Genomic DNA, 26,090 nt, shown 5'->3' with positions numbered 1-26,090 from the left:
TGTAGCATTCTGAGCTTCTCTTTTTTATAATAATTTTTATTGATTTTAACATATAAATGATAAAATATACCACAAAACTTATCACTTATACAATCTTTTTAGACTTCCATCAGCACATCTGATAATCCACCGTTTTATCCACTTCTTATACATTTAACTTTATATTGCCTTTAAGTCTCTTAACAAATAATCCTTCCCCTTATCTATTTTTGCAATACTTCTAATAATGCTCCTCACAGAACTTCCTGCAAACCTACAAACGTCGTCTGATCTTCACAAATACTTTTCAAATAGTCCGTAAATTTACTCCAGCCTTCCGTGAATTTCTGGTCCCACCGGTTTCGAATTCTTCCTGTTAGTTTATCTGGTTCTGCATAGTCCATTAACTTCATCCCCCATTCTTCAATCGTCGGTAAGCATTCTGAGCTTCTCATTGAAAATGTGGGATAAAAATTAAACCAGCAACAATACCTCTATAGACAACTTGTGGCTCTCCAGATGTTACTGGACTATGACTGCCATCGAGCTCCAACATGCCAGTCTTGTTGGCTGAGGCCAACAGAGTTGGAGCCAAACTACATCTGGAGACAACAAGTTGCCCAGCCCTGTTGCATAGGTTAAGCAGTGTCTTAAGTAGGCTATCCTGCCTTCACCAGAAACTGCTGTTGACATGGAATATAGGTTAGACATCTCACCACAGGATGCTGCTAGCTATTGCATATCTTGCGTCAGAGAGGAAAAAATTCAACATGGAAAAGTGGTTGGGTGGGCATGGGGACACTCATGCCTACATGGTTTCCACTGGAGGACTTGAAGTCCATAAAGCATGTGTCAAACTGCCGTACATGGAAACACAGCCCATGTTAAGCATGCAATAGTTCTGTATTTTACACATTAGGAAGGTGGAGTTACTTGCAACACATCCTTGCTTGCACGCCTAGTTATTTTCACAGTTGAAGAATAACAGTATACATCACGATAAATTAGAAATAAAGAACCCAAATTATCCTTGTGCTCGTGTTATTTGTAATACAATCTGGCTTTTTATCACATTTATATATTAGGTATTGTGCCTTCTGCGGAAAAAGTCACCAATCAAACGCCTTAAAACAAAAACAAACAAAAACAAACAAACCACACGACATAGCCAGGATTAAAAAGAATGGTTTCTATGACATATGCTAACTATGAAATTCAGTACTCAATTTATAACAATATTTTGTTTGTATTTTCGTCTCCATTCCCACTTCCAAGTGGCAATTTTAGTAATTTGATCAGAAATCCAACACGGAGAACAGTAACTCAGCACAACATTAGTGTCAAACAGCTGAAATGAGATTTTGATTTGCTGGCCCCCTATCCATTACTCACATTACTATAAATCTATTTGATTCAAAGACGTTTGGTGGCAGAGAAGGGTTATAAAATAACTAAAGGTATGCTGCAGTTTGCACTCACGTCCTTAGTGAAAGTTTCTAAAAGTATAAATGGATACTTCTAAGTGCTGGAGGGCAGGGGAATAAGGGAGAGAAGGAGAGCAATTTGATTATCCAAGAATTTCCCTCTCAACACTGCTTTATTAATTAAGCTTGATTTGTTTGGAGACCACATGTTACTTTGAGCTGAGGTTAGGGAATCCTGTGGCCCTCCATATGCTGTTCGACTCCAGCTCCCATCAGCATAACCAAGGGTCAGGGACAGTAGGAATCCAGCAAATTCTGTAGGGCCATGGGTTCCCTACCCACTGACTTAAAATACTATGAGAAACGCCACCAACACTGAAGAGGTCCTTGTTGACTGACAGCCAAGCTGGAGGCTTACATACAAAATCTCTGCTCAGGTATTTATTTTCTCAGTGGTGTTGGGCAAATGGCTTACTCTTTTTTGTCTGTGTCTGTAAAATCAGCCAACATGAATAAATCCACCCCTTAATTTCACAGAATCTAGAGTACATTCAAAGTCTTAAGGGGCAAAATTTGGGTAAAGGTAAAGGGACCCCTGACCATTAGGTCCAGTTGTGGCCGACTCTGGGGTTGTGGAGCTCATCTCGCTCTATAGGCCGAGGGAGCCGGCGTACAGCTTCCGGGTCATGTGGCCAGCATGACTAAGCCGCTTCTGGTGAACCAGAGCAGCGCACAGAAACGCCGTTTACCTTCCCGCCGGAGCAGTACCTATTTATCTACTTGCACTTTGACGTGCTTTCGAAATGCTAGGTTGGCAGGAGCAGGGACCGAACAACAGGAGCTCACCCCATCGTGGGGATTTGAGCCGCTGACCTTCTGATCAGCAAGCCCTAGGCTCTGTGGTTTAACCCACAGCGCCACCCACGTCCCTTATTTGAGTACCCCTCCCCAAAGTCTATACTGCCAATTTATGCACCCTGGAACAGCAAAAAGAATGCTGGAATGGCATGGCAAATGGAAAATCCAGAAGATCTCGCTAGACTGGGAGTTCAACATAATCTTCATTTCCAGCAACAAAACTGCCCTCTGGCTCAGGTGCAAAAAAGAAGATAGGTGGTAAATGAAATATATTAAGGAGGGATGGAATAGGGATGATAATTAGCTAGCATGGAGATTAATTAGTTACTTAGAAGAGAAGGTGTCAAGGCAGCCTTTGTTTGATTACCTTAAGCCAACCTCAGTTCTTACCTACATACTCAGCTTCTTTGTTTGCAGCTCAGCTTCAGGTTTCCCACTTGGTATAAAGGGAGGGATGAGGAACCTTTCACAATCTAGAGATGTCATTCACTTTGGGGCAATCTTCAGTGAGCATGGCCAGAGGCAAAAGTGGCTGGAGCAACGAATGTAAATTTTACCTCTGTACAGAAAGCTATTTTCTATAGACACACTCCTCTCTATTCTCCATCCAGATAAAAAAAGAGGCATCATCAGGGTACAGAGACACAATTACAAGGAGACAGAGCATGGAGCTGCGGGAGTTCTGCTTCCAGCAGGGAGAAGACACCAAGATCTGCATGTCCTCTGATGACGAGGAAGTGGCTGTAAAGATCGGCAGAGACCAGGCGGTCAAGTTCCCTGATCGGCTTGGGGCGAATTCTGCAAAATTATGCTCAGTGGAGGGGAGACATCGCGATAAGATCTGTCAAGTTTGGCTGACGTTCAGCAGTGCCTTGTTCGCGTGTCAGAAGAAGGAAAAACAGAAAATAAAACATGTTACTTGACCTTGTCTGCTGTGCCAGCTTCTTGGGGATTCCTACTGACCCTGGGAGGGAGAATTATTAAGTTGGTTTTTGTTCTTAGTTTTACTATGTATTTTCTGTTTTTTATATTGCAATTTTATCTTATGAAGCGGCCTAAGATCTATGGATGAAGGTGGCATATAAATTTAATATATAAGAATAACCAGGCAAAAACATTCTGGGGTAGTGAAGCAGGGCCTGTGAAAGGTGCAGCAACAGTAAGCCAGGAGCAACGGCCAAGGTTCAAGCGTCCAAGATTAGCAACAAGAGTTCCAAGAATGTGTGGCACTTGCAAAGTTGTTCCAGTGAGTTTCCCTCTTTTTTCTTGACGCACCACCTCTTCTTGAGGTTTATGTAAATTATGTAAACTATGTATGTGCAAATGCGCATCGACGAACTCACTGAAAAACATTTAAATGTATGTACTTTAAGTGCATATTTTTCGTTCTGTGCACACAAAATGCATGCAATGGGATGGATTGGCGGATTGATGGAGCGTTAAGGAGATCAAAATTAGCTGCTTAGCACATCCCCCACCCACAGGGTATGCTGCTTTTTCAGCAAAAAATGTCTGCTTGCAGAAACGTCTATTTGAACCCAAGGAACTACAGTGGTACCTCAGGTACTTTATTCATTCTGGAGGTGCGCTCTTAACCTGAAACTGTTCTTAACCTGAGGTACCACTTTAGCTAATGGAGCCTCCCGCTGCCGCTGCACAATTTCTGTTTTCATCCCAAAGCAAAGTTCTGAACCCAAGGTACTATTTCTGGGTTAGCGGAGCCTGTAACCTGAAGCGTATGTAACCCAAGGTACCACTGTACACAACCCCGCACAGAGCTCTCCTCTTCTTGACAGTGAATGGGGAAGTTTTCTCACATAGCAGAACCTTCACTCACCCCACCAAATGAAATTCTTGATCAGAGATAGATAGAGGTGGGAATCCAAAATACACAATAATTACTAGCATGGCTCACATCCTAGTATTAAATGCCTTTGTCACAAAGAACTAACTAAAGGCAGCCCCCCTTCCAGAGAAACCTGCCCTCAGCAAGTCAAAGCCATAAAGGGAAATCTGATCTTACTCTGTTCATGCAGCAAAACCAAAATCTAGCAACTTCAAATGCATCTGCAGCTTGCAAATGTGGTTGTTTATTCACATTCATTAGAAGTCAATACCAATGCCGATATTTTTAGGTTGCTACCTTAATCCCACCTGTCTTCTCTCTCTAAAGAAGTTCAGGCTCATACCTGACACTGACTGAAAGCCCCGTGCAAATACTAACGATACATTATGATCGTTCCCTCACAGACGAATTCAGAAGCAAGCTCTCAAATCTCTTGGCTTGTTATGCCATGTTAAATACAGATATAAAAAGACAAAGTTGTTTATTTTGAGCTTCTATCATAAGGGAGATTGGGCATAACAGAGTACTTTCATGATTATACAGAATGTGTTATTTCCTTATTTGTTGGATACTTGCAGGCTCTTGACCTGGAGCATAAAATGACTTAACACTGACTTATAAGCAGTGCTTCTTATAAAGTCGTTTCAACTAAGAATTGCTTGGAAATGTGCAAAGCCAAAAATCCTTTGGGTTCTGTCTTTTACTAGACAGAATCCCCTTTGCAGGCATGCATTAATGCCATGACTTTAATTTTCTAGTCATCCGCTTTGCTTGGGGTGGAGGGAGTCTATCAACTCCATTAAGCATGTTTACAAATCCTTTTATGTTCTTTCCCCCTTTTTCACTAGCAACTCGCAGCAGTTTTTGGCATATTTTTCAGGGAAACCGTTAATCAAGAAATGTACTAAATACATAGGGCATTCTAACATTGCCACTGACTTTAGTACTGCAGAGGTTTGTATCTGAAGGAACTGTATCCACCACTAAAATTTTCATTTGCAAACAGAAATTTTTGGAAGCTGTTTATTAACTGCAAGCACTGGCAGTCAGGCAAACTATTCCAAGGCTGTCTCTCCCTGGCTCAACACAGTTGCAACACTTCCCAATCTCTGAATCATGATGAATGAGAGATCATGAGCTCACACGCTCCCCACGCCCCTCAGGCTGGGATGCTATGGTCAGCTGAAACAATAATCAGAATCGGGTTTCAAATATTGATTTACATCGAACTACAGTTAGCATTTGGGATGTGGGTGGTCTAAACCACAGAGCCTAGGGCTTGCCGATCAGAAGGTCGGCGGTTCGAATCCCCGTGACAGGGTGAGCTCCCATTGCTCGGTCCCAGCTCCTGCCAACCTAGCAGTTCAAAAGCACATCAAAATGCAAGTAGATAAATAGATACCACTCCAGTGGGAAGGTAAACGGCATTTCCTTGTGCTGCTCTGGTTCGCCAGAAGCAGCTTAGTCATGCTGGCCACATGACCCGGAAGCTGTCTGCGGACAAACGCTGGCTCCCTCAGCCTATAGAGTGAGATGAGTGCGCAACCCGAGTCGTCCGCGACTGGACCTAATGGTCAGGGGTACCTTTACCTTTACAGTTAACATTCAGCATGGTGAAGATCATGCAGGTAGGGAGAGATTCAGACCAGAGAGAAAGGGGAATGCAAGCCAAAGAGGAAAAACCAAAATGAATCCCTTGTGAAGAGACTGAGAATGGTCACATCTGCCCCCAAACCATTAAAGACCTAATGGACACTCACACATTGTGATCTATGCCAACAAGGCTCTGGAACAACCAGTGCTGTCAAGTGCATATCCTAATGGGGTTTTTTTCAATGCCAAGAGAAAACCTTTTGCTTCATCCAAGTATTTTTAAACAACTCCTGTAGTTCAGACCTTTTAGTTTTAAATCTGTTTTTTAAAACTTTAGGGTCGTGGTGAACATGCTATTCTATTCAATTCTATATATTATATTATATTATTATATTATATTATATTATATTATATTATATTATATTATATTATATTATATTATATTATATTATATTACATTACATTATAAGCTCTGTATGCCACCCTTCATCTGAAGATTTCAGGGTGGTTCACAACATAAAATTACAATATAAATAAACACAAAATACCTAATAAGAACAGTGATAAAACAATACCCCCCAAATGAACACATTTAAAAGGACATAGACTGTTAATCAACCAAAGGTCTGGTTGAAGACATGAACACAACTAACCCAGGTTTCTTACTGGTCTTTGTCTGCTTTACCACTTTGTCCATCTTGTGGGCATGGGGAAAGAGAAGACACCCAGCTAAGATGATCTTTCTAGGGAATGCCAGGGTTTTCCAACCCCAGGGTACAGCAGAGAAGCAAATGTATACCATCTGGGAAATCTACAGAAGTGCAATGGTGGTTTCTGTTTATGTAACTATCATGGCGTCGTATCCTGCAATGGCCCAAATGACGTTCTAGATAACTAAATGAAACATACGTTGGTTTGCAGGGATACGTAGACAAACAACATATCAATTTTTAAATGCATTATTCAGACCGAATTTAACTAAACACAACAAAATGATGCCCCAACAAGCAAGTTAACTACAAGGACTGTGTTAATTAACGGCTTAGTGGAGCATGGCAGTAATTTCATAGCTCTTGCAATTCCCTTTACACTAAAATTCAAAGATATCTTAAATAATCCAGTTAATTCACTGTGCACTTGATACACTTAAATAAAATGGAACATTATCGCCGCGAATGATGGAAACATGCTTTCAGAGATGGAAGATGCAAGACAGTTCAATGAATGAATCATAAACATTTTTCCACCACCATGTGTTTTACTGACAGAGTGATGGAACACTGACAACAGAATAACAGCAGAAGCAGCAGCAGCGACATAAATAAATTTATATATTTCTTAAAGCTGAAATAGGCCCCTAAGTGGTTTACAAAGTGCAAAAAGCCACAAATATTTAAATATAAGCACCCATAAATAAATCAGGCAATGTTGCTGTTTAGTCATGTTCGACTCTTCGTGACCCCATGGACCAGAGCACTCCAGGCACTCCTGTCTTTCACTGCCTCCCGCAGCCTCCCGCAGGCAATAAAACAATCCAATTAAACAAAGCAATTTAAAAGGTCAGGAGATCAAGGGAATGCCTATGTAAACAGGTCCATTTTCAAAAGCCAACAGAATGCCAGTACAGATGGGGCTATCGTACTTCAGCAGAGACACCCTCCTCCATCATTCCGTATCATGCTGGTTTTCAGAACTGTTCAAGCCCACATTGGCTAGGCTCTGAAACTGTGTGTTCCCACTATGCATTCCAGTTTCATACAACATTGTTCAGTCACAGCTGGGCTCCTGACTTGCTCCAGTCCATGGACCTGCCCAATGTATGAACCCCCACTTCAGAGCCCAGTTTGGGTCGGGTGATTCTCAGAAATGGGGACCTGCAGAGAGATAGGGGAGCTGGCAGAAAATTGTGCAAGCAGAAACGCATCCCATGCTTGACAACTCCGGCCCCTTTGTTATTGCTGTTTGCTCCATGTTTTAAAAACACAATATGCTTCCCACCCCCCTTCCGATATTAATATCCCTGTAATCATACACTGCAATCAATGGCAATATCATTAATAAACCATGGAAATGCCGAACAGTGAGAACATTACTCAGTCTAGAGATCCGTCTCTTTTTATTATGACAGGCATACAACTAGTTTTCTTTTCAGTCCTATTTATAAAAGCCCTTATCTTATTAAGTAGTATCACATCTCAAGTTAAAAGCAGCGAGTAAAGGTACGCTACAAGATCTTTTTCTGGGCTCAGCAGTCCTTAAAGTGAGCTGATGAGAGAATGAAAAGGGAGAGATTAAAAATGATGAGTTCAGAGCCTCACAGGAGATAATTTTCATTTAATCTGCTGAAGTGGCACACGCTGCATTCTGCTGCCTTATTGTCATTGCAATCTGAAGGACTATTACCGAAACAACTTTCACCTATGGAAGAGCAAGGCTGCATATGTAGAGCTTAGTTCTTTAATTTGGAACGCAGCCCTTACCGGCACTAAGCACACAGTTACGAATTGACTTTGAAGTCCCATTAAAGCAGGCATAGGCAAACTCCGGCCCTCCAGATGTTTGGGACTACAGCTCCCATCATCCCTGACCACTGGTCCTGTTAGCTAGGGATGATGGGAATTGTAGTCCCAAACATCTGGAGGGCCGGAGTTTGCCTATGCCTGCATTAAAGCCAACAGGTTTCCAACTGAGGTGCGGGGCTAAGAGAAGCCCATGTAGCTCCCGGATACCTCTGCCACTTTTCCAGAATGTTGTACGTGGCTTGAATGGCATGGAGCCAGACCTGTCCCTGGCTCAGTTCTTAACTATGAGTGCCTGTGTGTCTTCCCAATTGACCTGAATTAATCGTACGACAAGAGCACAGAGCAGCCAAGACAGATGGCACTTGCCCAATCTTCACATGTGTGACAGGCTGGGCAGAAATCATGTTGCCCTTCATAAGACAGGGAAAGGAAAGGTGAAACTTCACCACAAGACTTCATTCCGCCCCACTCCTTTGCCCCGGAGGCACTCAGTACAAGCTGCTGCCCAGTATGTGGTGGCCAAAAGAACATATAAGGGAAGACTCATTATACTATGAGAATCTTTAGTAAGCTACTTTGGAGCTATAAAGCAGGATAAAAGTGCTCAATGAAATATGCTAGGATTCCAAACCAACTACAGTGGTACCTCGGGTTAAGTACTTAATTCGTTCCGGAGGTCCGTTCTTAACCTGAAACTGTTCTTAACCTGAAGCACCACTTTAGCTAATGGGGCCTCCTGCTGCTGCCGCACCGCCGGAGCACAATTTCTGTTCTCATCTTGAAGCAAAGTTCTTAACCTGAAGCACTATTTCTGGGTTAGCAGAGTGTGTAACCTGAAGCGTATGTAACCCAAGGTACCACTGTACCTGACTGAAGCTTCCCCATGACATTATGGTACTGGATTGTGCACGTTTCGTGCACAAAACATTTTGTTTTGTTTTGCTTTGATTTGATTGCCATTCTGTTTCATGTCTACATGACACATGCAGCTATTCGGGGATTTGGAGTGACGCACCAGACATTAAGCTCTGTTTCCCCTTTTCCTTGAACCCAGGTGTGACTGTGGACATTCTAAACAGGTATCAGGAGTCAGAAATGAGATGGCTGAAATTCAATTACTCGATCAATATATTTGTGGATGGGGATAGAGTTGACCATGAAATAGTCAACTCTGGTTTGGATGACATTGCACTATTCCTAAAACTGGGTTCACAGCAACAGAGTGCTGTTAGGTGGATGCTCATACAAGTGTGATCTGCTGGCAATATCTAGGTTAGATTCCTGCTACATGGGGTCAGCTATGCAGACTTCAGGTGATGTTTTTAAGCACCAGGTAAAAGCAGCTTTGATTTCCTGGCTTTTAATTGCCTTCGGTGGTTTCCCTGTTGATTTTGATGGTTTTACTGTTGGAACATTTTTTATTGCTATTGTTTGACAGTTTCTTTACCTGGTGATCCAAGGACTTTTACGCAGAAATGTAACGAACATAAAATAAACTACTTAGCAATGGCTTGCAGCACAGTCCTATGCAGGTTTTTGCAGAAATAAGCCCCAGAGTCTGAGGAAACTTGCTACTTAATAATAGTAATAATATTTAGATGTATTAGTCACTTATTACCAAGGTTTCCAAGCGACTTACATAAACATAAACACATCATATCATTAAAAAATCATATAAACCATTAACATTAATACTGCAAACACCTACAATTCACACGTGCACAGGGAGACCACCCCCACCCCCTGGCATAACAGCCAAGGGGAGTTTTGGCAGCACACTAACAACATAACAAAATCAGCTCAGTAAATAAGAATGCAGAGATGTAGACTTGCATACATATCTAGTAACCAGCTAATGTCATCTGGCAGCTTGGTCACCATGCAGACTAAGCAACAATTCCTCCCGCCAGCCACACTTTCTTTTTCATTTATTTATTTTTTAAAGTACACGTGGGACCTGGCAACACAAAACTGTAGTACCCTCATTATCTAACACCAGGTTTCTTGCTTAGGGGCCTAGGCAGCCAGCCCTGCCCCATTCTGGAATGCCATTCCATTCTCTCCTACACACCACTTTCCTTTTCCAACTGATAGTCAACATTTCATAATTAGTGAGCATGCTCATTTCACATTGAGGGGTTTTTTGTGGAGGAGGTTGCCCCCTTTGGTGGATTTTTTATTTTTATATTTTCTAAGATTCTGCAATACTGGGGTCCCCAGCCCTACCCTAAGTATAGGACTAAAAGGTAAAGGGACCCCTGACCATTAGGTCCAATCGTGACCGACTCTGAGGTTGCGGCGCTCATCTCGCTTTATTGGCCGAGGGAGCCGGCGTACAGCTTCCGGGTCATGTGGCCAGCATGACTAAGCTGCTTCTGGCAAACCAGAGCAGTGCACGGAAACACCGTTTACCTTTCCGCTGGAGCGGTACCTATTTATCTACTTACACTTTGACGTGCTTTCAAACTGCTAGGCTGGCAGGAACAGGGACTGAGCGACGGGAGCTCACCCCACTGCGGGGATTCGAACAGGCCGACCTTCTGATCAGCAAGTCCTAGGCTCTGTGGTTTAACCCACAGCGCCACCCGTGTCCCGCCCAAGTATTGGACTATCCCTCCTGTTTATCAGTGGTCTCAGTTTGTCTACAATCCTGTCAGCACCTACTATCCAAGTTTGCTGTTTAGCAGGACTGATAGCAAGAAAGGGAAATGAAATTCTGGAAAAGTCATATTGAGCAACAGCATCTGCTGTTCTGCACTACACTACACGTTCCGTTATATATGTATATATGCTAACACTCAGAGCCTCTGGGACTAAATGGAATAAAGATTGCATATGAAACCACGTTCGTTATCTTTATATATTTCCGATCCCTAGAATAAAAACGTGTCTTCGCTTCAAAGACTGTATGCAACATGTATGCAACAATATATTTGCAGCACAACATAATTTTCCAGGCTGGTTTACAGCCTCTGCAGGTTTCACTTCATTACTAGTCAACTTACTTAGTCTCTTAGCAGCCTCAAGAGCATCATTTGCAGTGTCAGCCACGAAGAATCTCTGAACTGTGACCCCGTGATCAGCCATCAGTTTCTTACTCTGGTATTCCTGCAGGTTTAGCCATCGTCTAGGGGCCAACTGAACAGCCTACAGAAATGAGATGGGGAGGAGATCACAATGTTCATTATGAGCAGTTCATGCAGCAGTCAACAGAGCTATTAAGCAGCATAGTTGTGGTCACCTGCAACCTGCAATAAACAAAGCTAGGAAATAACTCTTTAAGATTTTTGCATAGAGTACACTGTATGCATGTTTATGAGCAAAATATTCCGCATCCTTAGAAGACGGCATTTAGATGGCACCAGTGTATGGTACAGTACTTCTTAATTTTATCCAGGTGTGCTCTAGCTTCTGTGAAATAAATTGCATCTTGATGGTTTCCCTCTCCCAAGCTCCCAAAGCACAAAACATCGTTATCAGGTTATTAGATTAGGTTGTTCACGCTTCCATCCAGACAAGTCCCAGTCACAATATTGGGGTTTATTCTTGTGTAACTGTGAGATTTTCAGTCTTAATTTCAGTACAGTTCTCACCTGAGTTTCAGACTTTCCAAGCATCCCCAAATGAACAAGAAACGTACATTTTTTTAAAAAAGGCATCAGGGCCAAACAGGTTCTAAATAAAATCTATATTAAAAAAAAATGAGAGCCACTGTGATCTAGCAGATATTTCATCCATATCCACTGATGGATATCTAGCGGAGTACTGGTTAGGGAGCCCTGTGCGGCAATACTTCATCAGCCATGAATTTGTTATGTGCTCCAAATCTGGCTACTTCTCTCCTCAGCTATGCCCCTAACTCCTTCCAATTGTGGCTGAATTGTGCAGAAAGAGAAAAAGGGGGAGACAGAGAAACCTTTGCATGGAACTGAAAAGGGTTGAATTGGCTGTTAAATTTCTATTTCCTATACAGCTGAAGATCTGAAAATCTAAGGAATGGGGCAAGTTGGCCCTCAGTGCCGAACACAATGAACGCTTAAGATCTAGCCTACTATTACAATCTTATAACAGCATGGATTCTTCTAGCGCCACAACTATTTCAGATTTTGCTGCTATAATCACTTTCAAGTTGACCTAAAATTAGAACCTGATCAGCTTAAGCTGCTTCTTCAAGCCCTATGATCCTGTGCATACTTACTTTAAAAAAATAAGAATTATGCTATTTAAATATTTGTGAGCATGGCTACATTTGACACTAGCTCAAACCAAAATGCCAAGATTAAAAGGTGTCATAAATCTTGAACCATGGTCCCTGGGCCTCATCCCCTTTGCCACTCAGGCATCAGTCAGGCCATATAACCACAACACATTATCAAGCTGGGATAGCTCAGTCGGCAGAGCATGAGACTCTTAATCTCAAGGCTGTGGGTTCGAGCCCCACGCTAAGCAAAAGATTCCTGCATTGCAGGGGGTTAGACTCAATGACCCACATGGTCCCTTCCAATTCTATGAAGGGCTCTGTGGCGCAAGGGATCAGCATGTCTGTCTGTTAACTAGAAGGTTGGTGGTTCGAACCCATCCAGGGATAGCTGTGGGCAAGATTCCTGCATTGCAGGGGGTTGGACAGGGTGACCCTTGGCTTCTCTTCCAACTCTACAATTCTATTCCCCTGGAGGCCAAAATTGTGAACTACACAAACTCTAAACTCCATCCAACCACTGCCTGCTCCACCTGGAAAACCAAACTTCAAGCTACGCCACACGCAGCCCAGTGTTCAACATATACTATGTAAGGAATGGGGATCCTGTGGCTCTCTAGATGTTGATCAACTCCCGTTTCCATCAGCGCCAACCAGCACGGCCACTGGTCGCCAAAAGTGAGAGCTGTAGTACCAACAACATTTGGAAGAAGAAGAAGAAGAAGAAGAAGAAGAATAGTAATAGTAGTAGTAGTAGTAGTAGTAGTATAGTAGTAGTAGTAGTAGTAGTAGTTTGGCTTTGATATCCCGCTTTATCACTACCCTAAGGAGTCTCAAAGTGGCTAACATTCTCCTTTCCCTTCCTCCCCCACAACAAACACCCTGTGAGGTGAGTGAGGCTGAGAGACTTCAGAGAAGTGTGACTGGCCCAAGGTCACCCAGCAGCTGCAGGTGGAGGAGCGGGGAAGCGAACCCGGTTCACCAGATTACGAGTCCACCGCTCTGAACCACTACACCCTGCACTATACGATACTGTCTAAGTTGCTAGCTGTCTGAGCAACTTAGAGGTCCTGGACACGCCTGCTATAAATTCTCACTTGCTTATCCATCTTGAAACCTTGCTAACTCAACGTGCAAGGCTAACCCGCCCTTTCGCCCACAACGCTGAGTATGCCAGTTCTTCCCTTGTACTCTTCCACATGCTTGTGTTATCTGGCATACGGGTGCGACCCTGCAAAGGATTGGCCCCATAATGAGTTACTGACAATCATGTTAGAAGTCACAGTAAGGGCATAAGAACAGCCCTAGTGGATCAGGCCAGAGGCCCATCGAATTAATCATCCTGTCTTCACAGAGGCCTATGGGAAGCCTACAAGAAGGACCCAAGTACAACAGAGCTCTCTAAATTTGTGATGCCCAGTACAGTGGTACCTCGGGTTAAGTACTTTATTCGTTCCGGAGGTCCATTCTTAACCTGAAACTGTTCTTAACCTGAAGCACCACTTTAGCTAATGGGGCCTCCTGCTGCTGCCGCGACGCCGGAGCACGATTTCTGTTCTCATCCTGAAGCAAAGTTCTTAACCTGAAGCACTATTTCTGGGTTAGCGGAGTCTGTAACCTGAAGCGTATGTAACCCGAGGTACCACTGTAACTGGTGTTCAGAGGCGTGCTGCCTCCAACCATAACCAGTCCTCCATCCATTTGTCCATTCCTCTTTTCAACCCATACAAGTTGGCGACCATCGTTGCCTCCCATGGGAGGGGGCGTCATAAGGGTGTCATATGACCATGTAAAAGTATTTCCTTTGGTCTGCCCCGCATCTTTCAGCAGTCAGCTTCATGGGCTGCCCCTAAGTTCTAGTAATAAGAGAGAGGGAGGAAAAACTCGCTGTAAATAGCAATGAGAAGTCAACCTAAGCAACTGTAGTACTACCCAGCCGTGCTGTAATTACATTCTATGTCCTGTGGAAGACATCCTCCTTATGGAGAGATGAACTGTGCCCCTCTGGCAGCTAACCTGCTAGAATCAAACAGCTGTTCGTCAAGCAAAAAACCACTATTGGTCCACCAGCTGAGACAAAACAGACACACAGGGATTATTTATTAGATTAATACTGCAATGTGTTTATATCTATCTATCTATCTATCTATCTACACACACACAGTGGAGAAGCGGGTTCTTCCTCGACAGCTTTGCATTACAGGAAAAAAAAGTAATTATCTCACAGCTATATACGTCTATGGCTTGCATGCAATATTAAAGCCTTATATCAAAAGCAGCTGCCCATCTGCTGCTGCCTCTACTTTATGACTGTACATCATGGACCACGACCATCAAAACATGCAAGTTTTGTAGGATGCAGTAAATAGGCAGCGCCACAAAAAAGTGAATAACACAAAACAGTAAGAACGTGTTGACTTCCCTTGCAATAAACTGGCGTTTAAAGAGTATATTTGGAGATTTATTTATTTATTCAATCTACACAGGAGGGCTGGAGCTGGAACGAAAAGCTTTGTTATGTGCAAGGAACGCTGTATGAGAGAGAGAGAGAGAGAGAGAGAGAGAGAGAGAGAGAGAGCTCTACAGGCTCTCAAATGCCTGGGAATGCTACACAGAGTGAATCTTCCATGGAGGGAGCACTTTATAGCCCAGTTGGAATGTACGCAGCTCAGCTTATTCAAGCATGTGATGAACAAGCCTCGAACCTGCCTTTTGTGTTCTCAGCGCACCACAATTCAACATTTCCAAAAATGTTCCTCTTTAGTCAGGCCATTGGTTGACTGACATTCAATGCCTTTTAAAAATGTCCCGGGGCAGGAGGGGTAATTAGGTTGCTCTTGTTTTTAATTTTGATTATGTATTTTGTGGTTTTATATTGTGGTTTTATCCTGTGAACTGCCCTGAGACCTGTGCGTATAGAGCGGTATACAAATCATTATTATTATTAATTTCCCAGGCTAATTGACCATCGTTTCTAATGCCCCAGTCAGGAAACTTCTGATTACCAGGTTCAGAGCATGCCAGGATCTTAAGCCAACTCCAAACCATGGTTTATGATCTTGGCTCATTCTGGTCTTAGTAGGTGTAGTCTCCCTAGCTTGGACATAAATGGAACTATGGTTCATTAAATCAAGAAACACTGAACCACAACACATGAAGTTTCCAGCAAATGATACCCAAGAAGATTTGCTGCCTCCAACTGGCTAGTAGCTAATCATGGCTAGTAGCTAATCCTAGCCTTCTGCTCCATGAATATCCCTAACCCTCTTTTAAAGCCATCAGAGTTTGTGGCCATCTCCTGTAGGTGCAGGTTCCATGGTTAAATTATGTGCTGTGTGACAAAGTACAGTGGTACCTCAGGTTAAGAGCTTAATTCGTTCTGGAGGTCCGTTCTTAACCTGAAATTGTTCTTAACTTGAGGTACCACTTTAGCTAATGGGGCTTCCCGCTACCACCACGCAATTTCTGTTCTCATCCTGAGGTAAAGTTCTTAACCCGAGGTACTATTTCTGGGTTAGCGGAGTCTGTAACCTGAAGCGTCAGTAACCTGAAGCGTCCGTAACCCGAGGTACCACTGTACTTTTTTTTCTTTGTCCTGAATCTTCCAACATTCAGCTTCACTGGAGGTACAAGAGTACTAGCACTATGAGAGAGTGTAAAAAAACCACAACTTTTCTCTATCCAACATTATAAACTTCTAACATGTCACCCACAACTTTTCTCTAAGCTAAAAAGTCCCAAATGAGATGCCTCAATTGGCTCTTGGTTGCAGAACCTGACAAAGACAGGCTGTGATGCTAACTTCAAAATGACCCAGAGATATACAGACTTTGGCTTGCCTTGGGCTGCCCAAAAATCCTAATGAGCTTCCAAGGCTCAGAACCATTCTGACATGCATCCTCCCAACAGGAAGAGGTCTGGACCTTTTCCATATCCTGCTATTCTTACAAGATGCCTCTGTTGCCTCCACAGAGCAGTTCAGACCAGCCCCAGTCCAATGTTGAAGCTCGAAGCTAAGGAAGAAAGTGAGGGGGAAATGACCCTGGCTTTGGGTTTTTTATTTCAAAGACAGCTTCAGAGGCGCAACGCATCTCAGAACAGGCTACATACTGATTCCCAAGACTGAGGCTGGAAAGATACATCCTCGTCTATGAAGTTGACATGCGCTTGCAAGGCGCTCGTAGGGCTTCCTGGATGCAGTTCCTCACAGACAAGCTCTCCTTCAGCCTTGAGGGCTTTTAGATGCAAAGCCGGGAATCAACACTCAGGAGAAAATGAGCTCAGGCACTTCCTCAGAAACAGGCAACCCACCTCTCAATGGAAGAGGAAGCCTTTGACCAAAGGAAGGAGGCATGTGGCTTAAATGACAGTCAGTGGTACCTCAGGTTACATAGGCTTCAGGTTACATAGGCTTCAGGTTACAGACTCTGCTAACCCAGAAATATTACCTTAGGTTAAGTACTTTGCTTCAGGATGAGAACAGAAATCATGCTCTGGTGGCACGGCAGCAACAGGAGGCCCCATTAGCTAAAGTGGTGCTTCAGCTTAAGAACAGTTTCAGGTAAAGAACGGACCTCCAGAACGAATTAAGTACTTAACCCAAGGTACCACTGTAATAGGCAGTTGCTGTCTAGTCAACAGAGAGCACTTGTTGATGGGTTGGGGAAGGCCCCTCAAACCCTCCAACAGCAATTTGCAAACCTGGTGAGAGTCACAACCCCGCTTATTTAGGTTCGGAAACTCCCGGCTGCCATCTTAAAGGCAAGAATAAAATGTGTAAGACCCCCCCCAAAAAAGCAATGCACATTTTTACTATGATTTTCCTTTCTTTTCTATTTTTTGCCCTTTAGATGATGGTTCAGCATGCACAGTATTTGCCGGATACAGGCTGAAATTGACATTTGCTGAAGCTCTCGCAAACTAAGTTATTTCCTTTCCGCCCCACTCTTGGTAAAGAAGCGCAGCTTGGCTTTGTGCATGGGCCCGTGCATGGGAGCCTGCCAACGTCCCCCCTCCGCGTACAACCGCTTTGAGCAAACGCCAGGCTCCGCGCTGCAGTAGGGGAATGGAGTTGCACAGATGCTTAGAGCTGTCAGAGGTGACCTTGAGGCTCGCAGCCAAGTTCGCTGCACAGTTAGCTGGGGTTTGTGACAGGCTCTTTGTTTGCCTCTGCAACTAAGGAGCAGCAGGAACGAGGACCTCTGGGGGCAACTAACAAATGGGGCTGGAGGAGCAAGATGCATTTGAGGCCGAGGCAGAAGAGAACGCATCGCTTAACCTCAAGTCACTCAAGGTCTTGTGCGCTGGGGGGGAAACAAAGGAAGCAAAAAAGAAAGGTCCATTTTGAAAATCTCGTCTCCCTCTCTATAAAAACTGCAACACTAAATGAACATGATGGGATTGCAATAAAATGGGAGGGAATGAAGGGAACAGATAATCAGCTTTTTATCCTTTCACTACAATCATACGGGTCAGTTTTGGCATTCTGCTCGCTCAGGTTTCTGCAGGCGCCTTTCCACGCCTGTATTTGTCTTGTTTTGTAACCTTTTTAAGATCATGACTGCTGCCCAATGACTGTTCATTTAGAAACATTCATGAGTCCTGGAAAAAGCTTTCTAAAACAGAGACCAGCTTTTCCCAACCTGGTGCGCTGCAGATGTTTTGAACTACAGCTCCCACTGACTGTGTTGGCTGGGGCTGTTGAGAGCTATACAGTGGTACCTCGGGTTACAGACGCTTCAGGTTACAGACGCTTCAGGTTACAGACTCCGCTAACCCAGAAATAGTACCTCAGGTTAAGAACTTTGCTTCAGGATGAGAACAGAAATTGCGCGGCGGCGGCAGCAGGAGGCCCCATTAGCTAAAGTGGTGCTTCAGGTTAAGAACAGTTTCAGGTTAAGAACGGACCTCCAGAACGAATTAAGTTCTTAACCCGAGGTACCACTATAGTCCAAAAACATCTGGACGACAGCAGGCTGAAGGTTGACCCTGGCCATTACGATTAATGTCACAGATGTAAAAGCACCATGCACATCTTCAATGTCATTAAAACACCACGGGAATATATTTAAATTATTGCTGCATTGCAGTGGGTTGGACTAGATGACACTTGGGGTCCCTTCCAACTCTACAATTCTACGATTCAATGAAAACATCTTGTGAAATATTAAACCTATGAAACCTTCAAAATGAGCTATGGGGAACCTGTGGCCCTAATTAGGTGACCAGGTCTCCTCATTTGGGTCATAATGTGGCTTGCGCTAAACCACACCAACCCGACACCACAGGACTTCAGGCTCAGTGTATGGAAAGTCCAGTTCAAAAGGAAGAACCAGGACAGTGTCTCCAAATTCTTTCCAGCTACTAGAATCAATAACTTTTTCACTTTTTGACATTTTCCTTGTTACCAAAGCTGTCAAAGTGGCCCACAGAGGGTGGGGTATTCCGGATCCGGCCTCTGGCAGGATTCCATTTCTTGGCCCTGCCTTAAAGGCATTTCAAACAAGAAGTTAGCAACTATTTCTGCATGGTGAATGCCGCTTTTTATGTGTTTATTGGTTGGTTGGATGTAGCCGGCTCTAATGTTTATACTGTGCTGCAAATCACTTTGAGATGCTTTTGCGAGTAACACTATTGATAAATATAAATGATCATAGGTCCTTTAAACATTTTAAATTACAATTCAATAAACAAGAAAACTTTTCAGTTCATAAGAAGTTGTGCCAAGGGCTTTCCATGTTCACTCAATGTTGGGAAATTAAATCTATGAAAGGGTATGCCCTTAACATATGCATTTTTTAGACAGTATTTCTACGACATCCAATCCTTTGGTTAGTTCCACAGCCTTGGTGCTGGGTGGCTTGCAAGTGACAGGGTGGCAATCCCAGATTTGTCTGCTCTCTGAATCAGACAAACAAGAGCTTATGCAAATGAAATTCCCATTCCAGGTTCGGTGCCGAACTGAAAAGCGATACCATCCACGGCAAAACATCGTAAGGCGTCTTCTCTTTGAGCCAATTAAGTGAGAGAATGAACAGGATGGAGACTAACATTGTGCTAACGCCAGAACAATGTCACCCATGCAGTGTGAGCTGTTGTTATTCCTCAACCCCAGCCCTCCCTAGGATACAGGTGAAGAGAAAAACAAGCAGTGCTGCTTGGGGCAGAGGCTCCCCCTGTACCTTCCACAGAATAGGGCAAGCTCCAATAACAGCCACATGCCCTTTTCACGATAGAAGCAAACACTTGCAGAATCAGACAAGGGCCTTTTAAGACAGAACTTCTTCCAAGACGCAGGACCAAGTACAATATAATCCTAACCGGTCCTCATAAGACTTCAGGTGGCCTCAACTCTCCCCTGAGAGAACATCTCTCCATAGCAGAGGTAGGGGAGGCTCACTGGAAGCTGTCCAGGGTCCTGATTTCTTTAAAGAAAAGAGACCTGACCAGGCTTTGCCTCTGACCTTACCTGCTTCATTCTAAAGCTACTGAAATATCAGGACAACTAAAAAATAAATAAATGCATTGCGTCATGTAGGCAATAAGTCCTTGTTTCATCACCAAATAGGACATAGGATAAATCAGAATAGCTGGTTAGAAGACAACAGGTGAGAGCTATTTTGGAAGGTAAAATATTATGTACAAATCTGGATGTGAGCCATTTGGCCGTTACGTTCAAGAAATATGCCTTCTTGTCAAAGCCCACAGCTATAGTACCTTCTCCCTTCACAGATTTTCATTTAGTCATTGGCCAAGTTCTTAATATATGCTCAGAACACACAAGTGCACACTCACGTTCACAATGAACAAAATCTGCAGATTAGTTGCTAGGCATAGGATTCTGGGAGAGAATAAACCCAAAAGGCAGGTACAATGGAGGGTACCATTGGCACTCCTGCTGGTACCCCTGCCCCCCCCCCCCACTTGCCAGGGAAGGGATGAGAGAAACCACTGAGGGGGTGCATAGAAGCAAGGGATTTGATGTGTTTGCCATTTTCCTTTTTTTATATAATATTTTTTATTCATTTTATAATACAAAACTTAAACATACATCATCAATATTTCACAGATACATAATTTTTAGACTTCCTTCAGCTCTTCTGTGAATCTTCCGTTTTCTAGTCATCCTTCCGCATTTCTCTATTTAACATTGCCTTTTATTTTAAACAAACCTTCTCCCTCCTGTTCCCTTTTTTACAATATTTCTAATATTTCTCTTCACAAAACTTCTTGTAAACCCACAAACGTTATTTGTTCATCACATAGACTTTTCATATAATCTACAAATTTACTCCAGTCCTCGGTAAATTTGTGATCTCGAAGGTTTCGGACCCTTCCTGTTAATTTGTCTAATTCTGCATAATCCATTAATTTCATTCTCCACTCTTCCATTGATGGTAGCTCTTCTTGCTTCCATTTTTGGGCCAGTAATATCCTTGCTGCTGTCACTGCATATAAAAACAATTTACAGTCCTTCCTATTTATTTCATTTCCAACCATTCCTAACAAAAATGCCTCTGGTTTTTTTAACAAATGTATATTTCAACATTTTTTTCAATTCATTATATATCATTTCTCAGAAGGCTCTCACCTTTTTACATTTTCCTAATCCTGGTTATTTGCCATTTTCCTAATCCTAATTTGTCATCTTCCTAATCCTGGTTATTGGTTCAGCTAAATTACCACAGTTCCTCATATATTCTCTGCCTCCCTACTTGCCCCCCCCCCAAAAAAGAATTGGGATTATTTCTTAATCCGATGCAAACTTTGGAGAGCAACTCCATCACTGAACATCGTAATATTTGAAGAATTCTTAAGGTCACTTTTCTCTTTTGTAATGCACATATTGAGCTTGTACAGGATCACAAAATAAACTAGTTTTCCTTTTATTACTTACCAGTAAAACAATTATATCACCTTTCTGCATAGAGCTCCCAAGCCCATTTACAATAGAATCTTACAGCAAGTTGAGCAAGTTGAAACATTTACTTGGAAGTAAGGCAGGCAACTAATCTTGAGATTGACAGTATAAAGAAATCATCAGAAGTCTTAGCACATTGTCAATTGAAAGACAGAAACACACACACCAGGCATTCTTATTTATCAACATTTCCCTTTGTGGACCATAAAAAAAAATTCCAATCGTCAAGCAAACACTTTCCATCCTGAATTTCAACTGAGACAGGATTTCAATCAGGATTTTTCACAATACACAAACTCCTTGTGATAAATGAACTACCGGTGAAGATGAATGAATGCAGCCTACCCCTGCATACAACAGTCATTGATTATCTGTACACTTTGGAAATCGCTGGAAATTGACTGTGTATTAAAAGCTCTGCAGAGCTAAAGAAAACATGTTTAAAAGTTACATTACAAGCTTCAGAGAAATAGAAGCTCTCTCTAAAGAGAAGAAAAATATCCCTCCTATGAAGAACAGCTATCCAAATGGTTTACATTGCGGTTTCACATCTCATCAGAGCAAGTAATATTAAAGGATTTTTATTTTATTTTTTAAAAGTGGGTGAAATATTTAGGAAAGCACAAAAATGATTTACCATACCTTGAATGTGAGGGAGAAAGCTCACTATTTTGTCACCAGGCTGTTTCAAATGGGCACTGCAAATCTGATTTTCTTTCTTTTCCAGATATATTTTATTAAATGTCCAGAAATTTCACATACCTAACACATTTTTCTTTTGTTTTGTCGAATTCCCATCCTATTTTCAATGCTGTTTCCTTATTTCTCCCCCTTGATGCACCCTAACTTCTCTCTCTTATATCAAAACAATACTACACTAAAGCAAACCTGATCTTCAATGTAGATCTTCTTGGCATCAAAATCTGTTTGGTCACTGCAGGACAAGGATGTTGGACTAGGTGGGCCACTGGCCTAATCCAGCAGGTCCTTCTTATGATCTTATAGGCCAGTGTGGCCAAAGCATCTTGCCGTCCTCTCCAAAAAAAACAACAACACATTTTAAAAGATATTGATGGTCCCTCATAATCAAAGGATCAACCAATCATCATCTAAGGGCACATTCCAGCATGGTAAAAAGCATGTGGGAAGGTTGTGGAGCAAAACTGGTGAGAGCGTGTGACTTTCAGCGAAGGGGTGTGGCCTAGCAATGGGTGTGGCCTGAGAAAAAGCCGTAGGGTTGGGTACAGGATTCCGGACAGCCAAATTTAGCCGCAGTGCCTGAGGACTCCGCACACCTGATTCAGGCAAATAGCTTTCCACTTCTTTATATTGATTAATCCAGGCATAGGCAAACTCTGGCCCTCTAGATGTTTTGGAACTACAATTCCCACAATCCGTAGCTAACAGGGCCAGTGGTCAGGAATTATGGGAATTGTAGTCTCAAAACATCTGGAGGGCCGGAGTTTGCCTAGCAATGTATATCTGAAGGAGCGTCTCCACCCCCACCGTTCTACCCGGACACTGAGGTCCAGCGCTGAGGGCCTTCTGGTGGTTCCCTCATTGCGAGAAGCCATGTTACAGGGAACCAGGCAGAGGGCCTTCTTGGTAGTGGCATCTGCCCTGTGGAACGCCCTCCCACCAGATGTCAAAGAGAAAAACAACTACCAGACTTTTAGAAGACATCTGAAGACAGCCCTGTTTAGGGAAGCTTTTAATGTGTGATGCATTACTGCATTTTAAAATTTTGTTGAATGCCGCCCAAAGTGGCTGGGGAAGCCCAGCCAGATGAGCGGGGTATAAATTATTGATTGATTGATTGATTGATTGATTGATTGATTGAATACCTATGCCCGGATTAATCTCACAGCAGTATGTTTGTGCAAATCAGTGTGCAGGAAACATACAAAGTAAGCATGGCCCACGCTACACATGTGCCAGATATTTGCAAAGACCACGAACCAACCTTCCTCGTATGTCGCACGCATGAGAGCTGTGAAATAACTTTCACGTTTGAAAAGAAGCCCTACATTTCTCAGACCATCCCTCTGGCAGCGTAGCCCCCTGGAGACTTACTAAACAGGCTGCTTTCATTTGGCAGGGAATCAAAGCACCATGTGAATCCAGTTTTTGCATCAGGTACCTGCCAACTGTACTACTCATTCTGACAATCCCTTCCTGCCACTGTGTGCTGCTGTCAAGAACCTCTACGTCCTTTGCAGCATTATGCCAGAGGTAGCTATGCAGTCTGGCCTGGCCATGACAGATGGACAGCAGGGGAAACCAGGGTTCGAACAAGGTTCATTGGATGTCACCTGAGATTTACTTACAAGAGAGCAATGTGTGTCTGTCTGTGATAGATCTTTTTTTTAACAAAAAAAAATGCATCTCCATTTCATTCAAAACAGAGGACACCATCTTCTCACAGTGTTTTTATTTTAAAAACATGACGCTGAGAATTGATCTTTTGCTTCTAAGTAGAAAATTCTAATAATAATAATGTACATAATAATGTACATAAATATTTAAATCTCTGTGTGGTGTATTTGTTTTTTTGCACAAAGATGTGGTGATTTTTATTTTTATTTTTGCCACTTTACTGCTTAGTTAGAACTGTGTGATTCATAGAAAGGCGGGATATAAATATTTAAAATGAGATAAATGTTAGGAAAGTCACTTAAATAACACAGATGGGAATCCAGAGAGAAAAGTCCTGGTAACACTTTACTGAGCAAACTGAGCCAAAAAAGGAGTATAATTCAAAGAGAAAAGAACAGAGAGGTTTCGTCTCAGGCCTTGTACACAAGCAAGGAGATGTTCAACCAAACATACAGCAACATATCTACCCATCTCCCTCTTGACTAGTTGACTGTAACACTAACAAAATTAACCCTTACGTCATGCATAGAATGATCCCTGCTGTTGTACTTCCAAAAATTAATAAAAAAAGCTTTGCTGGATCACCACAAAGGCACATCTAATCCAGAATCATGTTTATCACAGTTGTCAACCAGATGCCATTATCCATGAGGCTTTGTTCTACAGCTTCTCTCTGTAAAGACTGAAATAAAAAAGGACAGCAAGAAACTTTTCCTTGTCTTTATACTCTCCTGGGCAACCAGTTGGGAGCCGCCAACAGCATCCTGACATTCATACACATATCCTCCATGAATTTGTTCAACACACATGCCCCTTTGGCAGCTGCAAGCATCCTTCTCAGAGGATCAAGGCTGAATTTCTAAAATCTTTACATTCAAGCCTTCATGTGCATTTGTTAAGAATATAAACCTGGGGCGGAGACTATGGCCCTTCAGACGTTGGACTCCCATCAGCCCCAGACAGAATGGCCAATGGTCCTAGGCCAGTGACAGCCAAATTTGGCCCTCCAGCTGTTTTTGGACTACAACGCCCATCATCCCTAGCTAACAAGGCCAGTGATCAAGAATGATGGGAATTGTAGTCCCAAAACAGCGGGAGGGCCAAGTTTGGCCATCACTGTCCTAGGCAATGGCAGCATTTGGGTTTGCCAGCCTTGATATAAACCATGAGGGTCAAACCCATAAATTGTGCTGAGCTCCAAATTATATCTAGACACTAGCCTGGCAGACAGCCCACACAGGTGCAGCTAAAGGGGCCCTTGAGGTCTGAAGACTACAGGACTCAGTGATCAGTAACTGATGGGACTGGGATTTGATGGGATTTGTCTGCATGCACCAGCACATGATACAAAGAAGACTTGCACTAGTATGACAGGGAAACCTTGTGTTACACACACACACACACACACACTGCAATGAGGAATGTTATACTGCCTGGTAAAGCATCAACATTAGGGAAGAGGATTTTTGTAATTTTTGTTTGATTCTCTCCAAGACCATTTAAAACTTGTGTTCAGAATGGGGAACCCTGCACTTTCTGCACAATTGCCTCTTTTTTTTTTTTTACTGTGTTTCTTTATATGCAGCGTAAGAAAAAGAAGTATCCATTATGCGTGAAATGGTCTTTAATAAACAGAAAAAGTTTTATCGACATTCATCTGGTACCTATTATTCCAATATAAATAAAGGCTATCCATCTTTGAGCCAAGTCATTAGATTTTTTGTCTTCTGTCCTGAAGATGAACATAATTTGTTGATTCCGACAAGGCTGCCATTTCCCATAATTTGTTTATCCACCGACTTTCCAATAAAACAGTCTCGCTATGACCATTATTACAAACACCAATTCCCGGCTTTGTCTTTTTATTAGCCCATTTATATAAGATGGCAAAAGCATTTATGGATTCCTAGGAACAGGGCAGCCATACATTTCTGCCATTAGAGCTGGCATAAGCTACCTCTGCCTCATTCCCTGATTCCTTCCACTACACAATCTAAGCCTTTCCCAAGGTTCCACAACACCTTTCCAAGGGCACAGGGCATTGCAGCAAGGAAGAAGGTTGAGGAGCTCCCCTTGCATGAACACACTGCATAAGCACTGCAGTGGATCTAACTCTACCTAACTGCTGTGGTGAATAGTAGATTTAAGCTGTATTTGAGATGATTTAGACCCACTTCCAATAATGTGCAGTTTCATTTTATCCAGTCACTCAAGAGCCTTTCATTGAAATTCTCTCATCACTGCACACAGAGGGAAGGGGTAGCATAACGAAGAGCAGCTGATACTACCCTAGCGCAGGAATACAGTACTTACTAAGTGACTTTCAGATCCCAGGTTTTTTTCCAGCAAATTCAAAATACTGTGCATGGGTGGG

At 42.8% G+C, this 26,090-nt stretch overlaps 1 protein-coding gene across 1 annotated transcript in view; it reads right to left on the bottom strand.

Annotated features, from left to right (window-relative positions):
* The window catches only part of SUCLG2 (succinate-CoA ligase GDP-forming subunit beta), a 218,403-nt gene that overhangs the window by 149,895 nt on the left and 42,418 nt on the right, over positions 1-26,090 (bottom strand). Inside the window, exon 2 of the mRNA XM_080995832.1 lies at positions 11,228-11,369. Coding sequence (XP_080851958.1) covers positions 11,228-11,369 — 142 coding nt within the window. The remainder of the gene's footprint in view (positions 1-11,227; positions 11,370-26,090) is intronic.

This window comes from Podarcis pityusensis (genome assembly GCF_964106645.2).
Source record: "Podarcis pityusensis genome assembly, chromosome: 2".
Lineage (NCBI taxonomy): Eukaryota > Metazoa > Chordata > Lepidosauria > Squamata > Lacertidae > Podarcis > Podarcis pityusensis.
This window is presented reverse-complemented; position numbering and strand designations above follow the sequence as displayed.